The sequence below is a fragment of the Cuculus canorus genome, chromosome 24 (genome assembly GCF_017976375.1).
Source record: "Cuculus canorus isolate bCucCan1 chromosome 24, bCucCan1.pri, whole genome shotgun sequence".
Classification (NCBI taxonomy): domain Eukaryota; kingdom Metazoa; phylum Chordata; class Aves; order Cuculiformes; family Cuculidae; genus Cuculus; species Cuculus canorus.
This window is the reverse complement of record NC_071424.1, coordinates 6,748,320-6,774,270: the sequence shown is the minus strand read 5'-3', so window position 1 is coordinate 6,774,270 and position 25,951 is coordinate 6,748,320. Positions and strand designations below refer to the sequence as shown.

At 45.3% G+C, this 25,951-nt stretch overlaps 1 protein-coding gene across 11 annotated transcripts in view; it reads right to left on the bottom strand.

The window, feature by feature from the left end:
• PPP1R12B (protein phosphatase 1 regulatory subunit 12B) overlaps positions 1-25,951 on the bottom strand; it is a 131,194-nt gene that overhangs the window by 90,993 nt on the left and 14,250 nt on the right. For all 11 annotated transcript variants that reach the window (XM_054087981.1, XM_054087978.1, XM_054087974.1 and 8 more), the window contains exons 2-4: positions 6,765-6,895; positions 4,538-4,656; positions 1,051-1,210 (exon numbers count right to left, since the gene is read on the bottom strand). In XM_054087981.1, coding sequence (XP_053943956.1) covers positions 1,051-1,210; positions 4,538-4,656; positions 6,765-6,895 — 410 coding nt within the window. The remainder of the gene's footprint in view (positions 1-1,050; positions 1,211-4,537; positions 4,657-6,764; positions 6,896-25,951) is intronic.

The following is a 25,951-nucleotide window of genomic DNA, read 5'->3' as shown; positions in this document are numbered from 1 at the left end:
GGAGGGATTTTGACATGGGCAACAGAGCAACCCTGCTGATGTTTATGTGCAGCTCCACTCATACATAAAGAGTAGAGAATTGTTGAAAACCTTAATGTGACCTTACCTGTAAAAATAGGAATACTGTCTTGCCAGGAAACACTATATTGGACAAGTTTATGTCCATGATAAGCTTGTTAGGTGCCAGAGTGGTAGAAGCAGAACCTCTGGAATCCCTGTGACTGCTAATGGCTACAGGAGCAGAGCATTAAGGGGCAGGGGATGGTGAGATGGGGTGGACATTGAATTTTTCCAGATAGTATTTAAATCCTCACTTTGTAGGCTGAAACTGTGCTTTTATCATAGATTCAGAGAGCAAGTTATGCTTAAACAGACCTTAAAGCCCATTCAGTTCCAACCCCCCTGCCTTGGGCAGGGACACCTTTCACTGGATTAGGGGCTCCAAGCCCTGTCCAACCTGGCCCTGAACACCTCCAGGGAAGGGGCAGCCAGCACGGCTCTGGGCAACCTGGGCCAGGGCCTCCCCACCCTCACAGCAAAACATTTCTGCCTGACATCTAGTCTAAATCTTCCCCCTTTCAAGTTAAAGCCATTCCCCTTGTTCTGTCACTTCAGGCCCTTGTAAAAAGTCTCTCCCCAGCTTTCCTGGAGCCCCTTTCAGTACCGGAAGCTGCTCTGTGATCTCCCTGAAGCCCTCTCTTCTCCAGGCTGAACAGTCCAACTCCCTCTACCTGTCCCATAATAGTGTTTTACCTGCTAGTCCTCTAGTCCTAAAATTATTACTCTAATGGTGAAAATCAAACCTAATTTATGGCTCAGTCTCTGAAAAGCTCTCATAACTTTAAAAGACTAGAGGTATGAAAGGGAATCTTCCAGCCCCTGCACACTTCAAGCTGAATGTGTGCAGGCATATAAATCTACAGAGCCTTTTGAGAAAGAGCAGCCTGAAAATCTCTGTATGAGATAAATTTATCTCAAGTATAAAGCTAGATGAGTTCATTATGAAAACTGGCCTGAACTCAATGTGTCAGCCCTGGAAGGAGCTCCTACCTCATGACTTCAGCATAGCCCTTTGCCGCAGCCACATGAAGAGCCGTGGCGCCTGTTCGAGGCTGCTTTATATCTTCAATTCTCCCACTGTTCAGCCACTGTCGTGCATCCTGTAGCATTTGCTGCTCCTCTTCTTTTCTTGCCAGGTCTAGGTCTAGACCTACAAAGGTGAAGCCCAGAAGAAGAAATTATCAAGTGAAAACTCTCATGAACACATTAAACTTACCCTACATTTCATCCACTACACCACATATTAGTAACCTCTTTGGAACCTTCCACAAAAATCATCAAAAGCATTTCCTAGGAGTGAGGAGAACGGCAGCATCACTGACACAGGCTTCAAAGTGTCTGACTTAACAAAAAAATGAGAAAGCTGAGACACCGGTTGTGCTCTAAATATGTGGTGTCCTAGATGGAAATAACTGAGTCATGAACGACAGCCTAGCAAACGGAATTAAATACTAGTGTGAGTAAAACCTACAGTGAAGATCTGAAGAGATGATCCTAGGATGCCTCCTGCAAGAGCAACAGAACCCCAACTGTACCGACGCTTAGAATTCAGTACGATTTGCAAGCAAGTTTGGAGATCTCTGTTCTGCACCAAGAACCATTCATGCCGGTCACACCAAATGAAGTATTCAGTTAATTCCACTGCATAGCAAAACACTGGATTCTGACAAACAATTCTAAATCCGTTTGGGGATAGAAAGTTGAAAATAAAATCTAATCTGATAGTTTAAAAGATCTACTTTAGATGAAGTCAAGTGAAGTGAGTCCACCAATACTGACATCAGATATAAGAGACATGGACTTCTGGCTTTCCGATAACCAGAGGGACAGGTTTCCCACCCTAGGAAACAACAACTGTGCTGCGGGGAGGCCAGGTGGGTCTGGGCGATGCGCTGGGCCAACCGTCACGAAACCAACAAGAACCAAAACTATCTTAGACTTGGTTTTGGAAGTGGAGTTCATGATGATAAGGTCATGTAAGGACGATGTATCAATCAGAAGCACAATACAGCTCCACAGAAGATAAACCAGATTAGAGCTCACTGACTCAGGAAAGATATGAAGGAGAAGATGACTAATCTCAAAAATCAAGAAGGCTGTCGGTAGCAGCTGTCCCTATGGGTTAGTTCTTTCAGTATAAGAACAACACGATTCCAAATTAAATTATGGGGCACTAGGTGTAAAACAGAACAAAAGCAAAAAAAACTTTTCAATGCAGAGCCTGAACTGTGAAATCCACCACCGCAAGATGCTGCAAAGACCAGAAATACAACTAGCTCCAGAACAAGGAGCAGAGAAGTTTGTAGTTACTAAACAACATGCCAGAAGTTCCCAAGAAGGACTGCACAAGGTCATGGAATAGAAAGCCACAGGGGATTCGTGAGTCCACAGAAAGTCCATCTGGCTCAGGGATTCCTTGAGGCACAGTGGCTGGAGGCTGGGAAATCATTTGGAAAAGGTATCAGATACACTTGTCCTGTTGTTATAATTTGAAGCAGGCACCTGCTTTTAGCTGCCACTGAAGAGAGGCTGCAGGGCTGGATGGACACTTATTTAAAGTTTATAACGCATTCACTCCAGCAGCTACGATCCTTTTAAGTGGCATCAGTGGGAGGCTGCTCGGTGGAGACAGATGGTCATTTCAGGGCATCTTCGCAGGATGCCGCTAATGTGGTGAAGCAATGAAAAAGCCAAGCAGAATCCCAAGAAGTGTCAGGCAAAATATCTGCATTTGAGGCAGAATTATGTGAAGGATGGTGCCTACAGTCAGCATTTGTTTTATCAGGCTCTCCAGACCACGCCTGTCTCCTCTCTCCAGTCAGGCTTCCTTGGATGCCCAGAAAGATACAGATCCTTTCTTTACATCAGTGTAAACTTGTCTCTCTCTAAAGGGTGTATAAAACATTGTGCGCAGTAATAATACAGCTGAAACCTTATGGGGCATGGTTTGGGCAACCCAGTAAAACAAATGCTGACTGTAGGCACAATTCTCCTTCCTAAATATGTGAGCAAACTAAATACAAGGAAAAAGGGTATTTAAGCTTATTTCAAAGTGGAGGGAAAAGAGGAACAAAATAAGAATAACCTTGTCACAAATACAAGACTAGAAAGTGAAAAGTTGTTTACCAGAAGGAACGTGATCCTGCACCAGTTTTCCAAGAGGAACATTAACACAAATACCAGCCAGTTCTCTGATGGACAGCTACGAACTCACCAGTGCACAGAAACATCTGACAGAGCAGCAAGGGACTGGCCTCTTCCTAACAATACCTGAAAAAAGCTTCAAAAATAAAGTACCCATAACGTGCCAAGAGAACACATCTGTTAGAGAGGACTGATTTCAACCCAGTGGGCAAACAGCCCCAACACCAACCTGCAGTCATAAAATAACCTAGACCAGAAAGAATCCTTGAGGTCTCTAGCCCAAATCCATGCTCAAAGAAGGGTAACTCCAGATCAAGTTGCTCAGAGCTGAATGCAGCCGAATTTTGACTGCTTTCAATAATGGAGATTCCACAAGTTCCATGGGTCCTGGTTCCAGCACAATCCTGGGAAACATTTTTTCCCATATATATATATATATATTCAATCAGAATGTCCCTTGTTCAAACCTATGACCTCTTCCTCTCACCTTGTCACTGCGCAGCTTGGAGAAGAATCTGGCTCCATGGCCTCTATTGCCTCCTTCAAGGCAGTGGAGGACACCAACGGGATTCCCCATCAACCTTCTCTTCTCTTGGCTAAGTACGCAGCCCATACCTATCCAAGTGTGGACAGTTTGGTCTGTGTCAGCTCAGTTTGCCTCAGTTCACCACTTCCCATGTAGTTCAGCTAAAAACATCCTTCAAAAACATTTGTGATGAACTTCATGGACAGGGTTTACACTTCTGATATGCATGTACAGCCACCTAACCCCTCACAGATGAATTTCATGAGCATGAAGGAAGTTTTACTCTGATGAAGTATGTCTTAATTACAACACAAGTTACACTGTCCAAGACGTTTCTCCTGCCAGCGATGTTTCTGCAGGGACAGCACAGAGAGCAGCCCCTCAGACAGGCACCTTGATGCGAAAGGGGAAACGGCAGAGCAGATGGGCGGCAGAAGTCCAGGGAAGGATCAGGATAAAGAGGTCACTCCAGGCCGGGCACGTTCATTTCCTGGTCCCTACTCTCGGCAGGACTGGAAATCCCACCTCTGTCCTATCAAGTCCTTTCATTGATACCAGAGGTCAGAATTAAATCTCCCTTCCAACAGATCTAATGGATCAGCTTTCAGTACTGCGGTGCCTTGCTCTGAAGAATCCTAAGGACAGAACTGCACACCACAAACCTTCTGCATCTGTTCCACTCTTCTGCTACCAAAGCACAATTTGTCTGCTGCCTCTTGGGCCAGATTTCAGATCTCTTCACCTATAGACAATAAGGAAATTCTTAGAGCTTTAGCTCCCACGTGTTCAATCCCACCACCGATTTACCTTGTTTCTTTACTTGTTCCAGAAGCAGGTCCTTCATGGCTGCTTCCTCTGCAATGTCGGACGGGACTTCCCCTTCGCTGTTCACAGCAGCCACGTTGGCTCCATGACTAATTAAGTACCTGTGGGAATGAGACCCATACCAATGGATCAGACCTTGTGTGCAGGTTCAGTGCAACCTACACAATAAATCAAATACAAGAACAAAATCTGTGGCTTTCTCATTCAAGCTCAGTTACCAAATGAGTATCTTATTCTTACCACATTTCTAGAATAAAAAAATTCATTGTTAAACGCAAGGTCTCTGGTCAGTGGCTTATACTTTTAACTTCTCTATATATAGTTATTTAAATACCCCCAGTTCTTGTATGAACCTGATAGATTATGGGTTGCTTTTTTTTTTTTCAAAAAAAGGAGATACTAGTAAAATAAAAGACAGAAGCCAAGCCACCATGAGTATTTAACTTGCCTTTTCATTAACTACACCAAAAGTTCACCCAAGAACAATTAATGCCATCTTTGGCTCGTATACCTTGTAACCAGAAAAATTCCGTAAAAAAGTAAACTTTTCAGTAAAAAAGTCTCTGTTAAGCATACATACTGAGAAGGGTGAGGCAGAAGAAGACATTTTTGCTTGGGTTTGTTTCAAAATTTATTTTCAATGCCTTTGAGGAATAGTTCTCAGTATTCAAATGTTGCTAACTGTGATGGACTAAATATGTAAGCATGGTGCGAATGGTAAAGAATAAGATCATCCTTCGTTTGAAGAAGTAGTATTTGGAAAGAAGAAAAAACAAACAGATAAAGGATAATCCACAGAGCTAAAAATTGTTTCAGGAGGAGGACACCAACCAGAAAGACAAGAGCCACAAAAGATATACAGATCAGAAGAAGAGTAGAAGTTAGGATATATGGTTGAGGACGTTCTTGAGAAATACTCTTGTTTCCCTTTATTCTTCAAACCTACAAGGCAGCTGTTACCTCAGACAAATTATTTCAGTGGGAAGCTACTATTTACGTTGGCCTGTTTTTTGGTTCCAGTCACTCCAGGTCACGTATTTGAGCAACTCTCAAAGTCTCAGAGCAACCTGTTGGTGCACAGCAAGAAGAGTGGAACCAGTACTTTCTCTGGAGAGGCTATGGGTCCCTTGTGAGCCTAATAAATGCTCCAATTGGATGCAGAATGCTATTTCCAACCCTGGAATCAGAAACTGTGCCAAGAGGAGTCAAAACTTTGTTGGGAGTCAGTTATAGCAGGTTACAGCTTTGCTCTAAATCTCCTCTGGACAAAACTCTGTTATGCTTACTACCCCTGCTTTCCTAAGCATTTGATTTTTAAACTCACCAGATTCCTAACTGCTCTACAGCTGGGCCTCAGAGTTGCACCCAGTTATGTTCAAACTGAGCCCAGAGCCTTGTGTTGTAAACCCAGCACTGCCACAAGACAATGCTCTAATTGTGAGCAAAGTAACAAGCAGCTACTTTTATCTCCATCTCCATCTCTTGTCAGACAGTATGCAAAAACCAGACACATTAGATCTGAATCTGAAGGAAAATAATGCTGTTGGTGTGCTGGTGACTGCGGAGCCCAGAATATGGCATTTCTCTCTCTAAAGTCTCTATAGAACCGCAGTGCTGCTCACACAGGCCTGTCTATGGTCAGAAAACAGCCACTTTGCAAACCTTGAGAGTAAGAGTAAGCACTGGTGCGGTCCCCTTTGAACCGTTTTACAGCACACCCTGCCTCTGCCGTTGGGGTTTGCACCAGGAGAGCTATACGCGTGTCATTACGCTAACATACATTTTGTAGAGACAGAGTTGTGTTCAGTTAGAGCAGTAAAAGTCCCAAATCGCTCTTAGGTAACACTCAAACTCCACACAGGCTCCCAGGTCATGGAAGCGCACAACAGACAGCCAGCAGCAGACCTGTGCTTCACCACACATCTCTGTGTCAGTGGGCCGGCCTGCCAGCCACCCTGCTTCCTTCTGGCTTGGTGTTTTAGCTAAGGCATCTAATGAATCATAAGTCCCAGTAATGGGATCAGCAAAAGGCAACCAGTTGCAGTCTCCACCTTAATTCTCACAAATTAAGAATTCAGTAAGAAGAAAAATGCACCTATTTTTGGCATCACTTCCCCAAGATGTTGTGTAAATCTCAGAACATCAATCACATGTGTACCTGGACATGGAAAGAATTACAAATATGGGGAACAGCCTGAAACTCACTCACTCTGCTATGTTCAGGTAGCCGCACGATGCCACCGCGTGAAGTGGGGTCCAGCCCTCGTTGTCCTGCTGGTTCACATTGGCTCCATTTTCCACAAGGAACTTCACCATGTCCAGGTTCTCATCGATACAGGCCTAAGCGAGAAGGGGAGAGAGGGCATCCAGGGAGGGGAAGGGTGAAGAGAGAAGGAAGAGGAAAAAAAAGGTGTTGGTGTTAAAGCAAGGGTTCAACATACGCTTACAGCTTATAAGCAGCAGTAACTCCTGGGTGGAATTTCCCCCTCTGTGAGTGAGCACACCTTAAAATTTGAGAGAGCTTTTAGTTGGGAACTAAAATAAATTAATTTCAGAATGTTCACAAATTAATTGCAACTCAGAGGCCTCAGGCGGACAACCTCTAAATTCACTCAGGCTTTACTCTTCACCTACTGCTCTGTTTCCTTCCCCTCTCCCACAGTGTGATTCCCTGGCACACGGATGCACTGTAAAACCACAGATCTCTATTAATTTTAGGTTTGGCATCAAATTCCTTCAAGGAAGGCAAGCTTTGTATTTATTTAATTATATTGTTCCCTCAAAATGCCAATGAAATAACATTGTAACAATGGCCAGGGTAGGGGTGAGCAGAGTCAGCCCCCACGCAAGAAGCCTGACTCAAGCAGACCATCTTTATACTCGATCTTGGCTGTTACAGACGTAATCATAACAACACCAGAACTTTAGAGAAGCGAACAGCCTCTTTATTCCGCAATATTTATTCATTTTCCTGAGTATAACAACGCACAACTTTCCCTGGTAGCTCTACAGACCCTGTGAGCTACCGAAGAGAATGACAGCCCTTTATTAGCCGCTGTATTAATTCCAGAGCCTGGAGACCCGCCGGCTTTGAAGTTGCCAGAAGAAAGCGTAGCTAGATTTTCAGGTCTCAGCAGTTCTGTTATGTGGAATTCCTCCTTCCTCATATTCCTAGCTACAGCACGTTCTGCGCTGCATTTACAGTTCACTGGAGGCTGCTATTTAAGGATGAGCTGGCAATTTAATACATAGGTCCAATGCATGTGCCTCAGCTGAGAAGGACCAAGCACGACCAGGAGACAAAAGGATTGGCTTATATTGCATGCCCATCCACAGGCAGTGCCTGTGTTCCTCATTACCAGCGAGGGAATCAGCTTGGTCAGAATTCCTCCAAAATCTCAGCACTCAGACCTTCTGTGCAGCTCAGTGTGGGCACATTTATCAGTTATGGCAGCCTGACAACTTCCAGATGATCACTCTTCTAAAACAGCAACACCAACGATACATTCCTCTCCCAGCAAGTAATGAAAAGTAGGAAATAATCTCTAACTGGCGCCTCCTCCAAAGAGACAAACCTATCCTGTCCTATTAACACATTCATCTGTGCTGCAGGGCTCATTTCAAGAGCAATGCCCTACACGAGGGCATCCAACTTGTTATTTCTACTGCAAGTGCAAATCTCAAACCAAATACAGGTGATTCCTACATTTGCTTGGTTCTTGAGCAGCCAGGCAAAAGATGGGCTTTTAAATCTCTCCAGAAGCGTCTGAGGAAGCACACTCCAAAAACTCATCCCTAGTACAGTTCTTTGGCAAACATGAGACCACACAATGTACATCTATGGCAGCAGTCAAGAATGACCCAGGAGCAGACTCAAGCATGCAAGCCCCAACTGTGCATATGCTGAGGTGTTACCATGTTTCCTGGCCCGCTTTTAGACAGGTTTGCCTTAATCTTTGTCAGAAAAGCACAAGCATAATTCTAGAAATTGTTTACTTCAGGGACTGCTCCAAACCCAGAATGGATGAGCATCTTCCTAGGTTGGCTCTGTCTACCCTTTGCTTTGGTCCATCAATGCTTTCCCACCGTCAGGCACGAAACAGCTTCACCCTGTACACTCAGCTCTGGAGGACTTCACTTGGATTATTTCAGGCAGTAGAACTGGGAAAAAAACAACAAACCAAAACAAAAATATTGGAGACTGGGGAGCATCATAGTGAGGTTGGAGGAGTCCCAGGAGACATGGTTAGGTCTGAGCAGTGTGGATGCAAACCAGGTTTTACCACCAGCTGTGAGGAGCAAGGTTTGTTCCTTGGTTCTCCTTTATTTAGATCACCTGGTCCACCCAGCTGCTCAAAGCAGGGCTCAATCTGATGTTAGATCAGGCTGCTCAGGGCCTGCACCAGTTTTTACAGTCTGCAAGGAAGGAAACTCCACGGCTGGTCCAGGCCCCCACTGCAATGCTCCATCACCCTCTTGGTAGGTAAATTTTCTTACCACCTAATCAGAATTTTTCTTGCTGCAACTCCTGCCTCCTGCTGTTGTGGTACAGATGTTCCCTCTAAGTCTCAGCAGCTGACAAGAGCAGGAAACACAAGCCAAACACTCCTACCACGGGGGAACTGATGTGTGCTCCATCTGCACAGGATTAATCATAGCATCATTAAGGCTGGAAAAGACCTCTAAGCTTACCCAGTCCAACCATCAGCCCAACCCCACCGTGCTCACTAAACCATGGCCTGAAATGCCACAGCCACATGGTTTTTGAACCTGTGCAGATATGGGGACTCCACCCCTGCCCTGGGCAGCCTCTGCCAGGGCTTCAGTGCTCTTTTGGTAAAGAAACTTTTCCCAATATCCAACCCAAACATCCCCTGGCAGAACTTGAGGCCACTTCCTCTTGTTCTATCACTTGTTACCTGGGAGAAGAGACCAGCACCCACCTCACTTCAACCTCCTTTCTGGGAGCTGCACAGAGTGATGAGGTTTCCCCTCAGTCTCCTCTTCTCTGGACTAAACAGCCCCAGGTCACTCAGCTGTTCCCAGAATCCCTGGGCTCAAGCCCGTTCCCCAGCTCCGTTCCCTTCTCCAGACACGCTCCAGCCCTTCAATGTCCTTCTTGGAGTGAGGGGCCCAAACTGAACCCAGGATCTGAGGTGCAGCCTCACCAGTGCTGAGTCCAGATGGACGATCCCTTCCCTGCTGGCCACACCATGGCTGATCCGAGTCCAGATGCTGTTGTCCTTCTTGGCCACTTGAGCACACTGTCTTAATTATATTAATATGACTTAATTTTAAGACATATTCTAGAAGGGATACATTCCTGCTTTCCATAATCCAAACTATCCAAACCAACCTGTTCATGGCTTACATCCATAACAATGCATTTAAATGCAGTCAGAAGGCAGTGTGCAACAGACACAGAGCTGTATGTGGATGCACAAAACACAATAATCCCTTTCAGCTCAAGGAGGAAATTTTTGGAAATTCAAGTTTGAGCCTGCAAAACTCAGAGCTAATCTGTATTTTATTGCCACCCACATTTGTTGATATACTTCAAGTTTCCCCCCAACACACCTCAGATAAATAACACTCACAATCTTATTGAGGAGTTATTTACATCTTGTCCTGGGAATGCAATCATTACACAGAACTTTTAAAATAAACCTGACTTCATCTATAAGTGCATTGCTCCAAGAATAGCCAAGGAAAGCTCGCCCACGTAGTGGTTTCTTTTGAGCACCATCACTTCTGGCTGAGTAAAGAATTATAGCCTCAAAGAAGAATTTTATCAGCGTAGCTCTGCCAAAGCAGCGAGGTGATGTTTCACGCCTGTGTGTACTTAATGATCTGCTGTGTTTGGTTAAGTATTACCTGCAGTTTGAGTGCAAATCTAAATTTAGACTGAAGAATGTCACTATGGATTCGATAGAGAATTATATTTACATTGTTTATCGCTTAAGCCACCCAAATACAGCAACTACATCTGCATGTACTGGGAATTAGCCAAGAGAAAAGAGCAGCCCTTGCTCACACCGCTGGACTCACTGAGCTCTACCATCAAATATCCGTTTAGTTCCATCATGGAGCTCACCTCCTTATTTTAAATTTCTGCCTGTTATTGTTCTGCTGGTCCCTATCTTGCATGGTTCCTATGGAATGAACACTAGAAACAGAGGGATAATGGGATCAACCCCCACCTGTTCCTCCAGAGAAATCCACAGTCATTTGACTTGCCTGGCTTCTGAAGAGATAAAATGATGACAAAGTGACAAAGCTACACTGGTGCTGACAACAGCAGGCACTCGCTCACTCCCCAGGGAACCAGAGCTCATTTCATGCCTGCTGCTTGCATTTGCCACCAAGACAAAGCCAAGCGCAAAGGGGTATTGGGTCCTTAACAGGGCAGCGATGTATTCCCTAATATCTAAGAAAAAGAACCCTTGCTCCACCCTTCTACACCCAAGCACCATGAAAAAATGACTGTTCCAGTTGTGGGAGCATGCCGTGGGACAATATTTATTTTAATATCAGTTACTGACACATGAGAACAGAAATGAGCACAGAGTTGGGAAGCACGAACAGGTTTTAAAGAACTTGAGGTTGCGTTAACACAAGCAGGTCTGGCTTCTTGCCTGCCTCAAATACCAAAATGCAAGGGTTTGCTGCATTTTTGTGATAATACACAGTATTGATTATACTGGCAAAGATTTTTAAAGGTGATGTGGAAAAGGAGTTTCAGAACAAAGCATTGGACAGAGGTCCTAAATAACTGCTCTTCAGTTCTGACAGTGTCATCGTTGTCTCATGTAGGAAACTCTCGACACAGGGCTGCTTGCATGTTCTAGTCAGATACCCCAAAAGAACACATGACTCCTATCTTAATATGCTACGAGAACTTAATGCATCTTAGAGCAATAATTACACGCCCAAAAACTGGGATAATGAGCAAACCTGGGAATTTCTAAAGATCTTCTAAACTTTAGGAAGTTTAGAAAACGTGTATAGAAGTTATGACAGATTCAGTGGTAGCTTTGAGGGGCTGCCATGTTTTTCTGCGTTCTAAAGCATCGACTGATGAACACTTACATGTTATCACAGCACTCATACTTGCACACACATTAATAGTATTAATAGTTTCATACATGACATTTAACCAAGCTATAAATTAAAGAACAGAAATCCTCACTGTTTAGAAGTGCTCAGGGCACATAGTTTTGCCCATCTTAAATTTTTGAAAAGCCCTGACTGCTGACAGCCCTCCAGGAGATCCCCACTGCATGTTTTATTGTGCACATCTGCCAAAATTAAGCACTGCAAAACATCACATAAGAAAAATGCAATCACTGAGATTCAGAGGGTAAAGGTGATCTTCTGGCTAAGCAAAACCTGGGGTAACTGGAGGAAGGAGAAGAGGACAGAGAGGAAGTGAAAGGGGTGGACGTGTCCTCCCTTAAGTACTATTAATCCTCAACCTTAAATTTAGGAGAGTGGGTAAGTTTAGTAACCTGAGAGGATCTATTGCTATGCAAAGTTCTCCTCTTATTTGATAGAGCGTTCCTTGGCACTGTCAGAATACCTACACCAGACAGCAATCCCACCAAGCAGACACCTGCCCACCAACCCCAAAGGAAGAAACAGCCAGAAAAGGGTGTTGAGAAGCAGCATTGCCTTTTCTGTGAGCAGTTCTTCACTGGGAGGAAACACTCCTGCCCTAAATAGGCCCTGGAATTCGCTTTGCACAGAGGGAAATACATACACAGAGAGGCTTAATTCTTTCAATCTTAGGCACTGTTGACCCTCAGCTGTTGGTTACACACGCAGAGAAGGCTAAAAGCAAGGTTAACTCCAGAGCAGAGCATTTTTGTCTCTGAAAGTTTAATTCCTTCTTTATCTTCTTTCTCTGTAAAAGACACAACATGACCTTCAAGGCGATGCGATAGAGTTGGGAGTACGTGGTGACTACCTTTCCCTCTAATCGGAGATCTGCAGCAGGCTAATCTCTTGCCATCCTTCTATTTTGCTTGGCCGTTGGTTAGCTCCAAATGCTCCTGGAACGGTACTCATGCATTACAGTTATAGCAGTCTTTGATGCAAACTGCACCCGGTGCCCAGAATTACCCACGAACCGCTCAAAGAAAGTTGGCTCATACGATTGAAATCCCAGGCATCGCTGGGCAAGTCTCCATCCACAGCTCACGGTGTTCCTTCAGCTCCTGGCCGGGGACCAGCATTTAGCAGTTTTTCCATAGGGAGGAAGTGCTCAGTTTCTAAAAGTTGCAGATCCGGCACATTCGCTTCCCCCTCTCCGATGACAGGTGGAGCCCTTCACAGCCAGGGACACTTTCCTCCGCACTTTGTTGTGCCAGCAGCTACTGCCAAGGCATTCCTCTTTCAGCATGAAGTTTACATTACAACAGCAAAACGGGGGACACCAGGAAATGTTCTGCAAAATTCTGCTGTCTGGCAAGGCTTGTTCAACAGCCAAACAAAATGAGACCTCATTATTATCACAACCCTGTTGGTGTGTGCTCCTTCCTCAGAGCTGGAACTCCTGATGAGCATCAGCACCAACAGCTCCAACTGCCTGCCAACATTTTTGGTTTGCTTATCTCCTGGGCATCCCCCACAGGACAGAGATAGGAAGATCAGGGAATAAAAGGAGCCAGATGGGATGAGATAGAGGGTTCAGAGGACCAAGAATGGAGCTCCCACCAGGTGTAAGCAGTATAATACTGCTCACTTTCAAGCAGGTGCATCACATTTAGCAACTCCTCAGCCTATGACTGGTGATACATTCCCATTGGTCACTGGATAGCAGTGAGGAGAGCAACTAAACCACCCGACAAATTCCTAAGGAATTGCTTGGGATCAGCTGAGTGAGGAAAAAAGCCCACCTTTTTGCCTCTATGTGGAGAAGGGGAAAGGTTACAAACCCAGAGGCTGTAGGTTTCTGCACATCACCAGTGCTGTCCCTGGCACCCACAACATTCCCAGTATTACGGTAGTTTAACATAAAGACATGAACAGCATCCAGTGCAACTGTTTTCAGGCAGAACAGTGCTCGTTGGCATTTCAGCATGCCAGCTCCGCAGCAACAGGGACACTTAGCTGCTGTTTCCTTGCCCAACTCGGCAGCACTGCACACAGCAGCACAGCCAACCAGGGTGAATCTGTCTGAGAGCATCTTGCATTTCTCAATGCAGCCCCACTGAGTAAATACTGAGTTTACAAACAGTATGCCACATCTCCCAGCATCATATGACCACATAATAAAATGGCAGCAGTGTGCACACAAGTGCTTGGAATCAAAGTCAGCCAGGAAACCTGTAATAACTGCTGCACTTTTAATTTTGGCTATATTTAAATCGTAGTGCTCCTTCCTTGGTTGGTCAGGATTTGAGAGAGAGAAGCTATGCCTTTTCCCAACGTGGAGGAAAGATGCAAGAAGGCAAAAGAAGAAAGGGCAACATGCTTGGCTTCTGCATTACGTGTTTCTACTGTGACAATGTCAATCTTGTGACAGAACCCTATCTCGGCGACTTCTCCGTGCAGAAGAGTGAAAAGCTCATAATCCTAGCGTGTGAGATTCTCGAGCAGCAGTCCTCCAGGTTCCCACACAGAAATCACACTTGGCAGCTCCACTTGTCACACATAAACACAACATGCAAACTAGCTGGTCAGACAAATGCTGTCTTTTTAATCGAGTATGAGCGACACCAGGCCAGTAGAGGCCATGCGTTCTCTCTTCTTCATTACTCCAGGATTCATTTCTTGAGCCTCCCAGGAGTACCTGTGCAAAATGCTGCTGTTAACACAGATTGCTCAGGAAACCCCCATCATTAATCCTTTTATCACATTCTCTTCCAATCCAGAAATCAAGTGCTGATACCATCTTCAAAGCTCTTTATACACCAGCAGTCCTTTGACATTGTTTCTCTCCCTCTGTTCCATCACCAATCCCAATTTGTGTAACTCTCAAGTCAAAGGATTAACAAACACCTCAGATTCTTCCATACAACCCCACATCCACGGCATGGCCGGCTTGCACTGACCTTCAGGACCTTTCTCCCTGTGGTGGTTTGCTCAGAAAGTCACTCCATTCTTCCATGGTGAAAGAGTTTATATTTTAGATGTTTAAAGCACATCCAGCTCTCAACACACAGCAGTGCCAGTGAGGTGAAGAACACCAATGCAACGAACACTGCATCACTGCAGATGGACAGGACCTCAGCACACCTCTAGACCAATGTCCCCTGTTTGCACAGGGTCTGCAATGAATTCATTGTATTATAGAATCACTTGGTTTGAGATCATCAAGTCCAACCATACTTGTCCACTACTAAACCACATCCCTGAGCACCTCATCCAATCCATCTTTTTAGTCTCCAGGGATGGGGACTTCACCACTGCCCTGGGCAACATCTGCCAATGCCTGAGAACCCTATCAATAAATTCTCAGCACCTTTCCTGGCTGTGGATGTGTGTGTATGACACGTATCTACATATATACAATCCCAGCCACTGATTCCTTGTAAATCCAGGGAACTTTACAATGCAGGGAAGGACCAGTAGACATGGATTTGCAGCATGTATCTGCAGCTATTCTCATCCAGAACTGTCTCACCTCCAGTGCTTAGATGCTTTATTCACCCAAGCCTCTTGTTTTTCCTCCCGAGTGATGTTCTCATGCTAGAAACCTGACCTTGATTCATTTGGGTGGCTGAGGCTGCACCATCTCTGAGCTACGAAAGATTCTGCATAAGATATGGGGTGATAAAATGAATTTTGTTCATATAAACCAAGCACATCCTTTCCCAACAGCACCGGTGAGACAGCTTTTGATGATGTGGGACAGATCCACATCATGCTCAAACTGATCAAAAGGTTTTCTTCCAGATAAATGAAGAGCCCAAGAGTCACTGAGCTGGTCTCTTCTCACAAGCAACAAGTGATAGAACAAGAAGGGATAGCCTTCAGTTGTGCAAGGGGAGGTTTAGATTGGATATGGGGAAAACTTCCTTTACTGACAGAGTGGTAAAGCCCAGGTGGAGGTTGCCCAGGGCAGTGGTGGAGTCTCCATCCCTGGAAGGGTTCAAAAACCATGTGGCCATGGCCCATTGGGACATGTTTTGGTGGGCATGGTGGGGTCGGACTGATGGTTGGATTGGATGAGCTTAGAGGTCTTCTTCAACCTTAATGATCCCATGATTCTATGAATACAGGCCATAAAAACCACTAAACCAAAAGTGGAACATTCTCCATGTGCATGCAAATGCAGTCTTGAATTCAAACCAAGACCTCCACAACAACTTAAGCAGTTGTTCAGTTTGCAGGGTTCCTTCTGCCCCAGCCGTATGTTCCCACACCTTACCTTACACAAGATTTTCATCTACATTTTCAAAGTATGAAGAAACAGCTGAACCCAGAGGGTGTTGCCTGTCTAAGCTAGGTGGGATGTTTTACCTTTACAGTCCTTGTCCTTTCCCACTGCCCACAGACAGCACAAACCCCTTCACAACAGGATGAGAGGAATCCCACCCTCCGTGACTTACAGCAGTCACAGGAGAAGACTCATTATTTACAGGCAGTGGGTGCCCTACAAGAGCCAGGATTTACCAAGTCACTCCTTAACCCAAGGCTTTGAGATGGTTTTCTTTACCACAACTTTATGTTATAAGATCAGAGCTAGCATAGCTTTCCGAGGAGTTTTAGAAACGGTTGAAAAGTTACTGAAAATCAGAGGACGACAGTGATACCAACAGCAACATCCCTGTTAGCACACTGGGCTGGGCAGTTAAGGTCATACTGTCACAACACACAAGTCACAAAGGGATTAGATGGCATACTGTTCTCCTGTCATAATCTACAATATACGGAACAAGGTTAGCCAGAAGATGAAGGGAGTCGATCTGCCACCAAATGCAAAATAACAGTAAAGATATGATGTCAACATGTACTGCAAAGCAGCCAGCACTCCGCAGACGGAGGCATGGGTGATGGCAGCCCAACAGCATCAGGGTTAAATCTGGGAGCACAGAGAGAGGAGTTCACAGAAAACAAAGAGAAAAGCACTCCCAAAATAGCCTTGCAACTGTCACCACTCACGCCTGTCAGCACTGGAAGGGATGACCTTGCCATTGTGCCTCACGATCACAGCTTTACTCTTAGGGGGCATCTGTCAGAACCAGCACTACCAAAAATTCCACCTCCAAGTGATCCCGTATGTCCAGCAGCACCAATTACACTCACCAGAGGTTTGGGGAAGAACAAACAGCTCTTACTATTGCTCCTGCAAAAACACAGAACTCCTGTACCTCCCCTTCTCTCTTCCTGGCCCCAGCTTTAGGGTGTCCTGATGGCTACAAAGTCCTGTACGGGCACTCCTGTACCATAAATCCAGTTTTAAAATCCTTGTGCAAATCCAATTCTGACCCAATCATGTTAGAACCAGCAGAAAGAGGTAAATGCTGTTTTAAAGAGAGAGCGAGGGGAAAGAGAGGGAGATGAGACAAAAAGGGTAATACATAGTTTCTTGACTGATTAATAAGGCATGTTGTTTTGGTTTTGAGCAGCAGTTGAGTCACAATTCTCGTATAAGCAGGAAACGAGGTATAGGTGATGTCAGGTTTTTCCATGGGAAAAAGCCCCCCAACAACAAGAAGTGCTCAGCAGTGTCCACACCCGTCATCAAACAAAACCAACACCACATCTCTTGGAATGATTAGCACAACAGAAACCCCAGCAGAGCACAAGGGAAGTGAGGAATATGTGCAAAGGCATAATTAGTTCATGAACGTAGCATTTTCAAGATGAAACAGCAGCACAAAATGTCAGGTGGAAAACTGCTTTGAATAGAAGCCGCATTTTGAAACTCTCCACACCTTCATATATGCACTGGCAACACCAACTTATTTAAAAGGAGGCAGATGTAAATATCTACAGCACTAGACTATAGATGGCTTAGCTAAACACCTGCTAAATTCTTTATAATTATCAGCCCTTCTGCTTTAGCTCTGCAGCCGTGGCCTTGCCAGTGAAAGCTGAAGCACCATGCTTTGCTTCACCGCTGGCTGGTAGATCACCTGCGCTCACTGCAATAGTCCTCAGCACGCCAAAGCTTCCAACTCTACTCCTTGAGCATAAACTGGAACCACTGCTGGAAGTAAGAGAAGGTCAGATGGACACTCACACTCTCTGTAAGTGAAATGGGAAGAAAGTTGAATTGTCCTGTTTTTACTTCTGCTAGGATGACAGGCACAGGCATGCAGGACTGTCACCTTCTTGTCCCTCATTTAACATTTTTAAACAGTATTCCGGCAAACCTATGAAGATGAGCAAGGACCACAGATGCAGGTATTGCACTATGCAAAACGCCTCAGAGATTAACCCCTTACGTCAACCCCTCCAGCCTTGTATTATTCGTGCTCCCCTGTGTCCGACACCCTACAGTGAATTCACCTCTCATTCAGAAGGACCAAACACGGTGATTTTCCACTTCCACTTTGCTTCCCCTCTGCAGCCAGTGGACTAGTTTGCCATTTGCATTCACAGACCAAAGCACACAGCTCTAAACCAGAGCCAGAGTACGTGGGACTGACTATAAATCCAATCTGGATTATCATTTTACTCCCTTTTCATCATCTTCATCTCCCTAATTCCAACATGATTTTTAATAACCATTATTTCAACAGCAGTTGGAGGCTAACGCTTTGTACAATTTGAGAAGAGCCTGAAATGAGTCCAGGACTTGACCAACTGCCAACACTAAAAATAAAGCCTTTCTATCACTAAAAGGCAGGGACTGTCAGTCTTCTAATGGCGTAGAGCAGCATTAGCTTTCAAGTCTCACCAGTTTGGTGGTTCTGACCACTAAGTATGTCATTTCTCTCCCACTCAGCCTGTGTTCTCTGGCACTGGATCAAGACAGTAAAATCCTGCCGTCAAATTACTGAAGTTTTAGTTCCTGCCTGAAATAACTACATTTCATAATTAGAAAGCTCACAAGCATTTCACTCCTGTGTGGGAAATGGAAACTAGCAACTGCAGGTTTGCTGAGCAGAGAAACATTCTCCTAACAACCTTCTGTCCTTCAGCTCTACAAGTGTTACACCACTGGTACCACTGCACCTATTTCACACAGTTCCTAAAGGTGTTTTCACAATGGAACCAGGGAAAAACTGGGTTTTTGAACAGATAAAGCAACAAAGTCCCTCCAGGGCTGGTATTGCTTTCACAGAAACCAGCACTTCCTCACAGATGTCACAGCTTGCGCAGAGGTAGCCCCCTGGGCTCCTGCAAATGCCAAGAAGGGCCCAATTAGCATCAACTCAGAGCCTTCCAATTCAAGTAAACAAGTGGATTTTCTGAGTTTTGCCATTCTTCTTGCCTGCTACCTGAACGAAAGACTGTTATCCACCATGGCTCAACTGCCATCCAGCGTTGTCAATCCCAGCAGGAAAGGGCACCACATCTATCACAGGACACAGAATTTTCTTTGAAGCGTAACAAATGATGGAGCAGAGAAAGAGGGTGTTGGATAAAGAAATCTTTCTAAAAAGAAAGAAATTCCACATTTCTTCCTGACAGGACCATAGCTGAGATTATGCAAACGTTTCTGTTCCCAGTGCAATCACTGGGATTTGCAACATCACTTAACATGGTACAGCTGCAAGGAAATGTTTCCTTTTAAATGTTACAAAAAGCTTAGTATAATTTGCTATTAAAGGAGAAGTTCAGTCATATATTTTCTTAAAACATAGCAAAAAAAGTCTATCTAATAGCAATTTACGGTCTAGACTACGGCTGACATGCTTGGAGTAGTGGGTGAAAGAGAGTACAGGAGTTCACAGTCCTGTGACAGAGCCTGCACATCTCTTTGGTAACAAACTTCCCAAGAACTCAGGAACCAAGGATGGTTTGGGTTGGAAGGGACCTCAAAGCCCATCCAATTCCAGCCCCTGCCATGGGCAGGGACACCTCCCACTGGATCAGGGGCTCCGAGCCCCATCCAGCCCGGCCTTGAACACCTCCAGGGATGGGGCAGCCACCACTGCTCTGGGCAACCTGGGCCAGGGCCTCCCCACCCTCACAACAAAATATTTCTCCCTAAGATCTCATCCCAATCTCCCCTCTTTCAGCTGAAAACCCTTCCCTCTCATCCTGTCCCTCCAGTCTCTGATTAAGAGCTCCTCTCCAGCTTTCCTGGAGCCCCTTTCATTACTGGAAGTCACATCTGGCCTTTTCCAAACTCAGACCAAGATTAAATGAACGTGCTAACACTGAAGCAAATATAGGTCTGAGAATCCTTTTTGCATGAGTCAAATGTCAGCCACATGGCCAGGCAGAGTTCATTTGAACTTGCCTTTACTCACAGGAAAGAAAGAAGAAAAATATCAACCGACCCAATTTGGGCTGCTCAGTCCATAGGGAAGCATTTTTGTTGTTTTGGGGTATTTTAATCCTGCGAGAAACAAACTGAAGCAAAGCTCAGCATGGCCACCAGTACCAAAAATCATTCCCCGATGGCTTTGGATCACATCACCCTCATGCTACCATCAGCAGGGCAAAGGGAGGGCAGGGACTTTGTTGTGGTGATACCCAGGGAAGAAGTGTAGCAAAGACGGTGCTGAGAAATGATGTGTTAAAGAAATAACCAGTAGAATAAGGTCACTGAAGAGGGACAAGTGCTGCTTGGGTGCTGGTTCTGCGCTGGACCCTTGCACAGACACGCAGAGTGTAACTGAGTGCTGTGTGCTTTGTAGGGATGATGCCCCATGCTGGAATCCTGTCACAGCACAACACCAGATCTCTTGTGAGTTTGAAAGCTGGACACAACGTAGGGGTCAACTTTTGCAAGGGACATTAATGATGTTTGGAGTCAAGAAGTGTGGTCTCTGTGATCAAAAAAATACAGACCTGACACAAACTTTTACGTCTTCACCACATTAACACAAAACCAGTCACTTGCTTTGACACCACACACACAGAATCACAGAATCATGGAACTGTCTGGGTTGGAAGGGACCTTAAAGCACATCCAGTTCCAACCCCCTGCCATAGGCAGGGCCACCTCCCACTGGATCAGGCTGCTCAAACCCCATCCAACGTGGCCTCGAACAGGGAGGAGCAGCCACAACTGCTCTGGGCAATCTGGGCCAGGGCCTCACCACCCTCATTGTGAAGAATTTCTTCTAATGTCTAACCTAAATCTCTCCCCTTCCAGTTTAAAGCCGTTCCCCTCATTCTATCAGTCCATGCCCTTGTAGAGAAGTCCCTCCTCAGCTTTCCTGTAGCTCCTTTCTGTATTGGTCTCTAAGGTCTCCCAAAAGCCTTCTCTTGCCCTGTATGGTTTGGATACCAGCAGCCCACAGTGAACTCCTGTTTGTCAGGACTTCTGAAGTGGCGCACAGCCCTGGCTAGCAGATGCCAGAAAAAGGACGTAGCCAGAAACAGGTAGTGAACACACACACAGCAAAGGGAGGAGTGGTGGGGGAAAGCAAACCCTGTACCCCTGTAAGTACCATTTACAGCAGCAGCACCCAGGCAGACTGACCAAGCTCACAAGGAACTGCAGCAATTAATCATACTTAAAGTAAATCAAAACACAGGGTAGTCGTATGAGGAGTGGCTGAAGTCACTGGGTCTGTTCAGTCCGGAGGACACTGAGGGGGAACCTCATAGCTGTTTACTGCCTCCTCACAAGGGAAGGAGGAAGAGCTGAGCTCTTCTCTCTGGTGACCAACGACAGGACCCAAGGGAATGGCAGGAAGATGTGCCAGGGGAGGGTTAGGTTGAACATAAGGATCTTCACCCAGAGCGTGGTGGAGCACTGGAACAGCTCCCCAGGGAAGCAGTTACAGCACCAAGCCTGACAATATTCCAGCAGCATTTGGCCAATGCCCTCAGCCCCACAATGTTTGAATGTTGGGGTGTTCTGTGCACAGACAGGGGTTGAACTCGACAATCCTTGTGGACCCCTTCCAACTCAGGCCGTTCTGTGATTCTGTAAGTCCAGCTAGGAGACAGCAATTTCCACGTTTATTGTGCCGGGTCACCTGTGCATTAGTCTGCTCGCGGGTGGCAATGCTCAGAAAAAAGCACCATAATCTCGGTGGTGAACGCGAGGAATATAGGAGAGGGCAAGGTTTGCTGCCAAAGCCCAGCTGCCAAAGCCAGGAAACAGTCTCCCTGCTGAGGAGGGAAGAGAAGCTAGGAGCATCGTGCAGGAGGTATCACAATGCAAATCCATCTGTGTCAGCTGCGAAGGAAGAGCTAACAGGAGAAAGCAGTGAGCAGTGAGCCAATGTTTGGGAGAACAATCCTGCAGATGGATCTGTCTCACTAGGAACACGTTCTCAAGAGCATGGAAGCACCCCTAGGCGTGGCTGGGCTCTCAGCTTGAAGCAAGAGCTGGGCCATGAGCAAGTGATTTCATGATCAGGCACAGAGACAGACGGGTGGCGAGAACCATGGCTGTGGGGAGCCTTTGCTGCTGCAGACACGACACACACAGCCAGGAGACGCTCTAGAAACAAACCAGCTTGTGTCAGGCTGCTGGACAGCAGCATCTCTTGGAAATCACGCCAGACAAATGGACAAGAGGCAAGTGTCTCAATGAAAGGCTGAGAAGATAGAAAGGAAATGTCTCTGGGAAGCGAGGGAACTCCTGGAACAGAAAAAGGGAGAGACCTTCTCAAACTCCAAAAGAACCAAGGTGCTGGTGCTTACATCAGCAGGTGGTAGAACACAGAACAGCACATGCATCGGAAATGGCGATATTCTGGAAAAGAGCCACCAAGGCTTTTGTGGAGGGTAGTCAGATGACACAAAGTCACCAGAGTTCTTCAAAGGGCAAACAAGCACCAGGGCAAGGGAGATCCAGGGGAGACAATCCACAGAGCCTTCCACAAGGCTTCTCACCAGGGCACTAAAAACACTGAATTGCAAAGGTAAAAGAGAAGATCCTTGCATGATTTAACGTATTTCCATGATGGGAAGACCAGAATACACGACAGATTTTTGTCCTGGAGGTCTCTGCAGAAATCAATCCCGAGCTCTGTGCTGTCAAATGCCCTAAATAAAGGATCCAGTAGAGATGATTACTGTGATGACAAAGTTTGCTAATGAAACTGTTCAAGAGCGTAAAAAAAAAGGATGAACTTGCAGAAGAATCTTACAATACAGAGCAGCTGCTGATAAGATGGCAGATGAAATTCAATGCAGAGAACTGTGGAGTGAATCACAGGCAAAAAATACACCTAACGTCATAAAAGAAAATGAAAGGCTCTGAGCTTATTACTGCTGTTCAGGAAAAGCTCTTAGGATTATAACAAATAGCTGCAGGAAAATATTATCTCCAAGCTCAGAAATCAAAGCAAATTCCAGAAATTATTTGGAACGGAACAAAACAAAACAGAAAATATCACTAGGACCATATGTAATGGTGCACTGTCTTTCACTATCATAAGAAATTCTAGTCTCCACAACTAAAAGAGATGTGGTAGATATGAATGGGATGTGAATTTGCAAAAGTTTAAATTTAACAAGTGAGGGGGAAAAAACCCAAACAACTTTTCCTGTTTGACAAAAGCACTTCTTACATATTTCTGGGGGATCACAAATCTAGTTTATACTGCTTGTAGGGCAGCACAGAAATAAATAATGGTCTGGGGGAAAAACTGCCTACAGAAGAATTCAGAAAGATAAGAACAGAACAAGTTGTAAAAAGTGTGGGGAAGAGAGGACGCTCGCTCCACATCTGCTGGAACCGCAGCCCACCGCAGCTGTACCAGCAGGGACTCAGGGTACACAGGAAAGCACTCGATTCAGCCCAGACTGCAAAACTTTGAGCCTGTGTTAACGTTCATCCAGAAGTCTCAGTCTCTAACAAGGGCCAACTCCACTCCTCCTGTTCAACAAAAATGTAGAAACAGTGGTCACATTTTAGTGGTGTGAGATGAAATCAAAGCGGAGAAGTGGAGAGCTCCAGGGAACAGAACTCAGACTCAACGTGCTCCTGACAAATGTTCTTACAACAAAGCGAAACGGGAGAATCCCTACACTTAGGTGGGAGGCATCTAACAGCAAAGCAAGGATAAAAAGGATGCAGCACCAGAGCGGATCACTGACCGGATATCCACTCCAGACAGACTGGGCTGAAAGCAGCCCGATCAGCGTGCTGCTAGGCCACAGGTCTCATTCGTCTGCTGGCAACTCCGCTCCTCCCTGGCCTGGCCACCATGACAACGCACCATGCTGGCTCCTACAGCTCTCACGCTGCAGCGAGCACACTGCTCGATTAGGGTCTTCATCTTTCAAAGCAACATTTACTAAATATGTTATTATACCATTAATGATTTATACCATTACTGCTAATTTTGCTTTACCATCCCCTCATCTCCATCCCCACTGGGTAATTAAGGCTTGGCTGGATGACTCAGTGGGGCGCTGCTGAAGAAGAAAGCAAATCTAATTCAGGAATACATTACAGACGACTGCTTTTAGTATGGCCCTGAAGAAAATTATTCCTGGGCTGGAGAGGTCTCCATTTAAGTATCACATTCAATTTGAAAGCAACTCACTCCTCAGAAATGCAGAGAACAAGGCTCACTGCAAGTTCAGAAGACACCAACTAGCTGGAAAGGTTAAATAAAACCAGTTTTACTGTATCCTGGTAAAAGAAAACCAAAAACTTTGAGAGGAACAGTCTTCCAGCAGTGGGAAGGCTGTTAAGAAAGGGAAAGCAATTGCAACCAGAGGAAAACTAATTCAGTTTCATTTGGAAGAAAGCAGAACTGGGTCAAACACTAAGAAATGCTTCCTAACTGCTCAAGCTTGCCAGGTGCTGGAGGCTTCCAGGGGAGGAGCAGACGAGCTCTTTGTGGAGACATTTCAGAACAGATTAGTTAAGTGTCTTTTGGGAAACGCTCTGATCAACCTGGTGATGCCCTAGTGCAGAGGCCTGGCCATGGTGGTGTTCTGTGATCTCTTCCAGCCACACACCCACAGCACGCCAGCTGCCACGGACGAACACAGCCCAGACAGGTCCTGCTTGGACAGGTTGGAAAAAGAGTAAGCAACAAGAAGCCAGACGAACAGTAGAGGAAGAGATGCAGCTTTCAGCATTACACAACAGGAGAGCTATCAAAGCACTGCTCAAAAAAGCCAAAGGGTTAGGAAAGCAGCTCAGACTGGAGATAGAGTGAGCAGTTCAAGTAACAGTGACCAGACCACAGAAGCAAATAATAAACAACAACAAAAAAGAGCTGGCAGCTTTGTTAACACCAGGTATCCCCAAACCTCCACAACTCTTGAGGGTTTCATCACCGTAACACTGTATTTTAAAAGACAAGCCTGGAATCAGATTACATTAACCATCTTATTTTCCCTAAAGCAGCAGTTCTTGGTTTGGACGGGGCTTGAATTTTTACGTCACCAGCACAATTTTTAGGATGCTGGGCATAATGTCAGCATATCAACTCCGTCCCAGTGACTACAATCAATTCTTTGTTCCTTCTGCACTTTCTGCAATATTGAACAATTCTCTTAAAGATTAAGAGGACCTAAACTAAATGGAAACGAAATGATTTGGTGGACTGAGTGAGTTGCAGACTGAAGACGAGCCAGTACTCGAAATAGCTTTAAGACAATATTTGGCCATAAGCACAGGGCTCCTTCTATAGCAGCTATTAATAAGGGATCAAAAATAACTCCTGCAATACACTCTGAAGTTTAAACCCTGGCTCTGCCGGCATAGAGGCTGGCACGGCCCTAAGTCTCTCATCAACAGACAAACTCACCACTTATCTTTGCCACCATAAGAGAATGCTTGTTCAAAATAACTCAAGTGATATCAATTGAAAAGACAAACCATTTGGGGCTGCAAAGGTCAATCCTGTTAGCCAGTCATACAAGAAAGAAAAGAACAGCTAGTGCAAACCAGGAAGTGAAGATGAAATCCATCTTCTGTGAGAACACCTCGATACTGCACCCATTCAGCTCTATCAGCTCAGGCTGCTGCAAGCGGGACAGAAAAAGGCTCAAAACTGTGGATTTGCAAGGCGATATCCCATACCTATACATATTCATCCCCCTAGCTTAGAGGACACTATGATTCTACGAAATACAATGCCCATTTCACTGCTGCAAGTTACCCCAAAATTCATCAGAATCACCTATTAAATACAAGGCCCAACTGCCCCCCATGCACGCAACGCAGTATTGTCTCACCTGCTAAACATCGCTGGTTTTTCATTTTGACATATTGCTTTAACATTTAAGAAGGTATTTGGCATTATTAATTCTCCCCTTATTTCTCTTCTTGCCTCTAACTTGTAGTAAATAATGCCTTTTTAATTATACTTTATATCACAAAGGGACTCTCGCTGCCACACC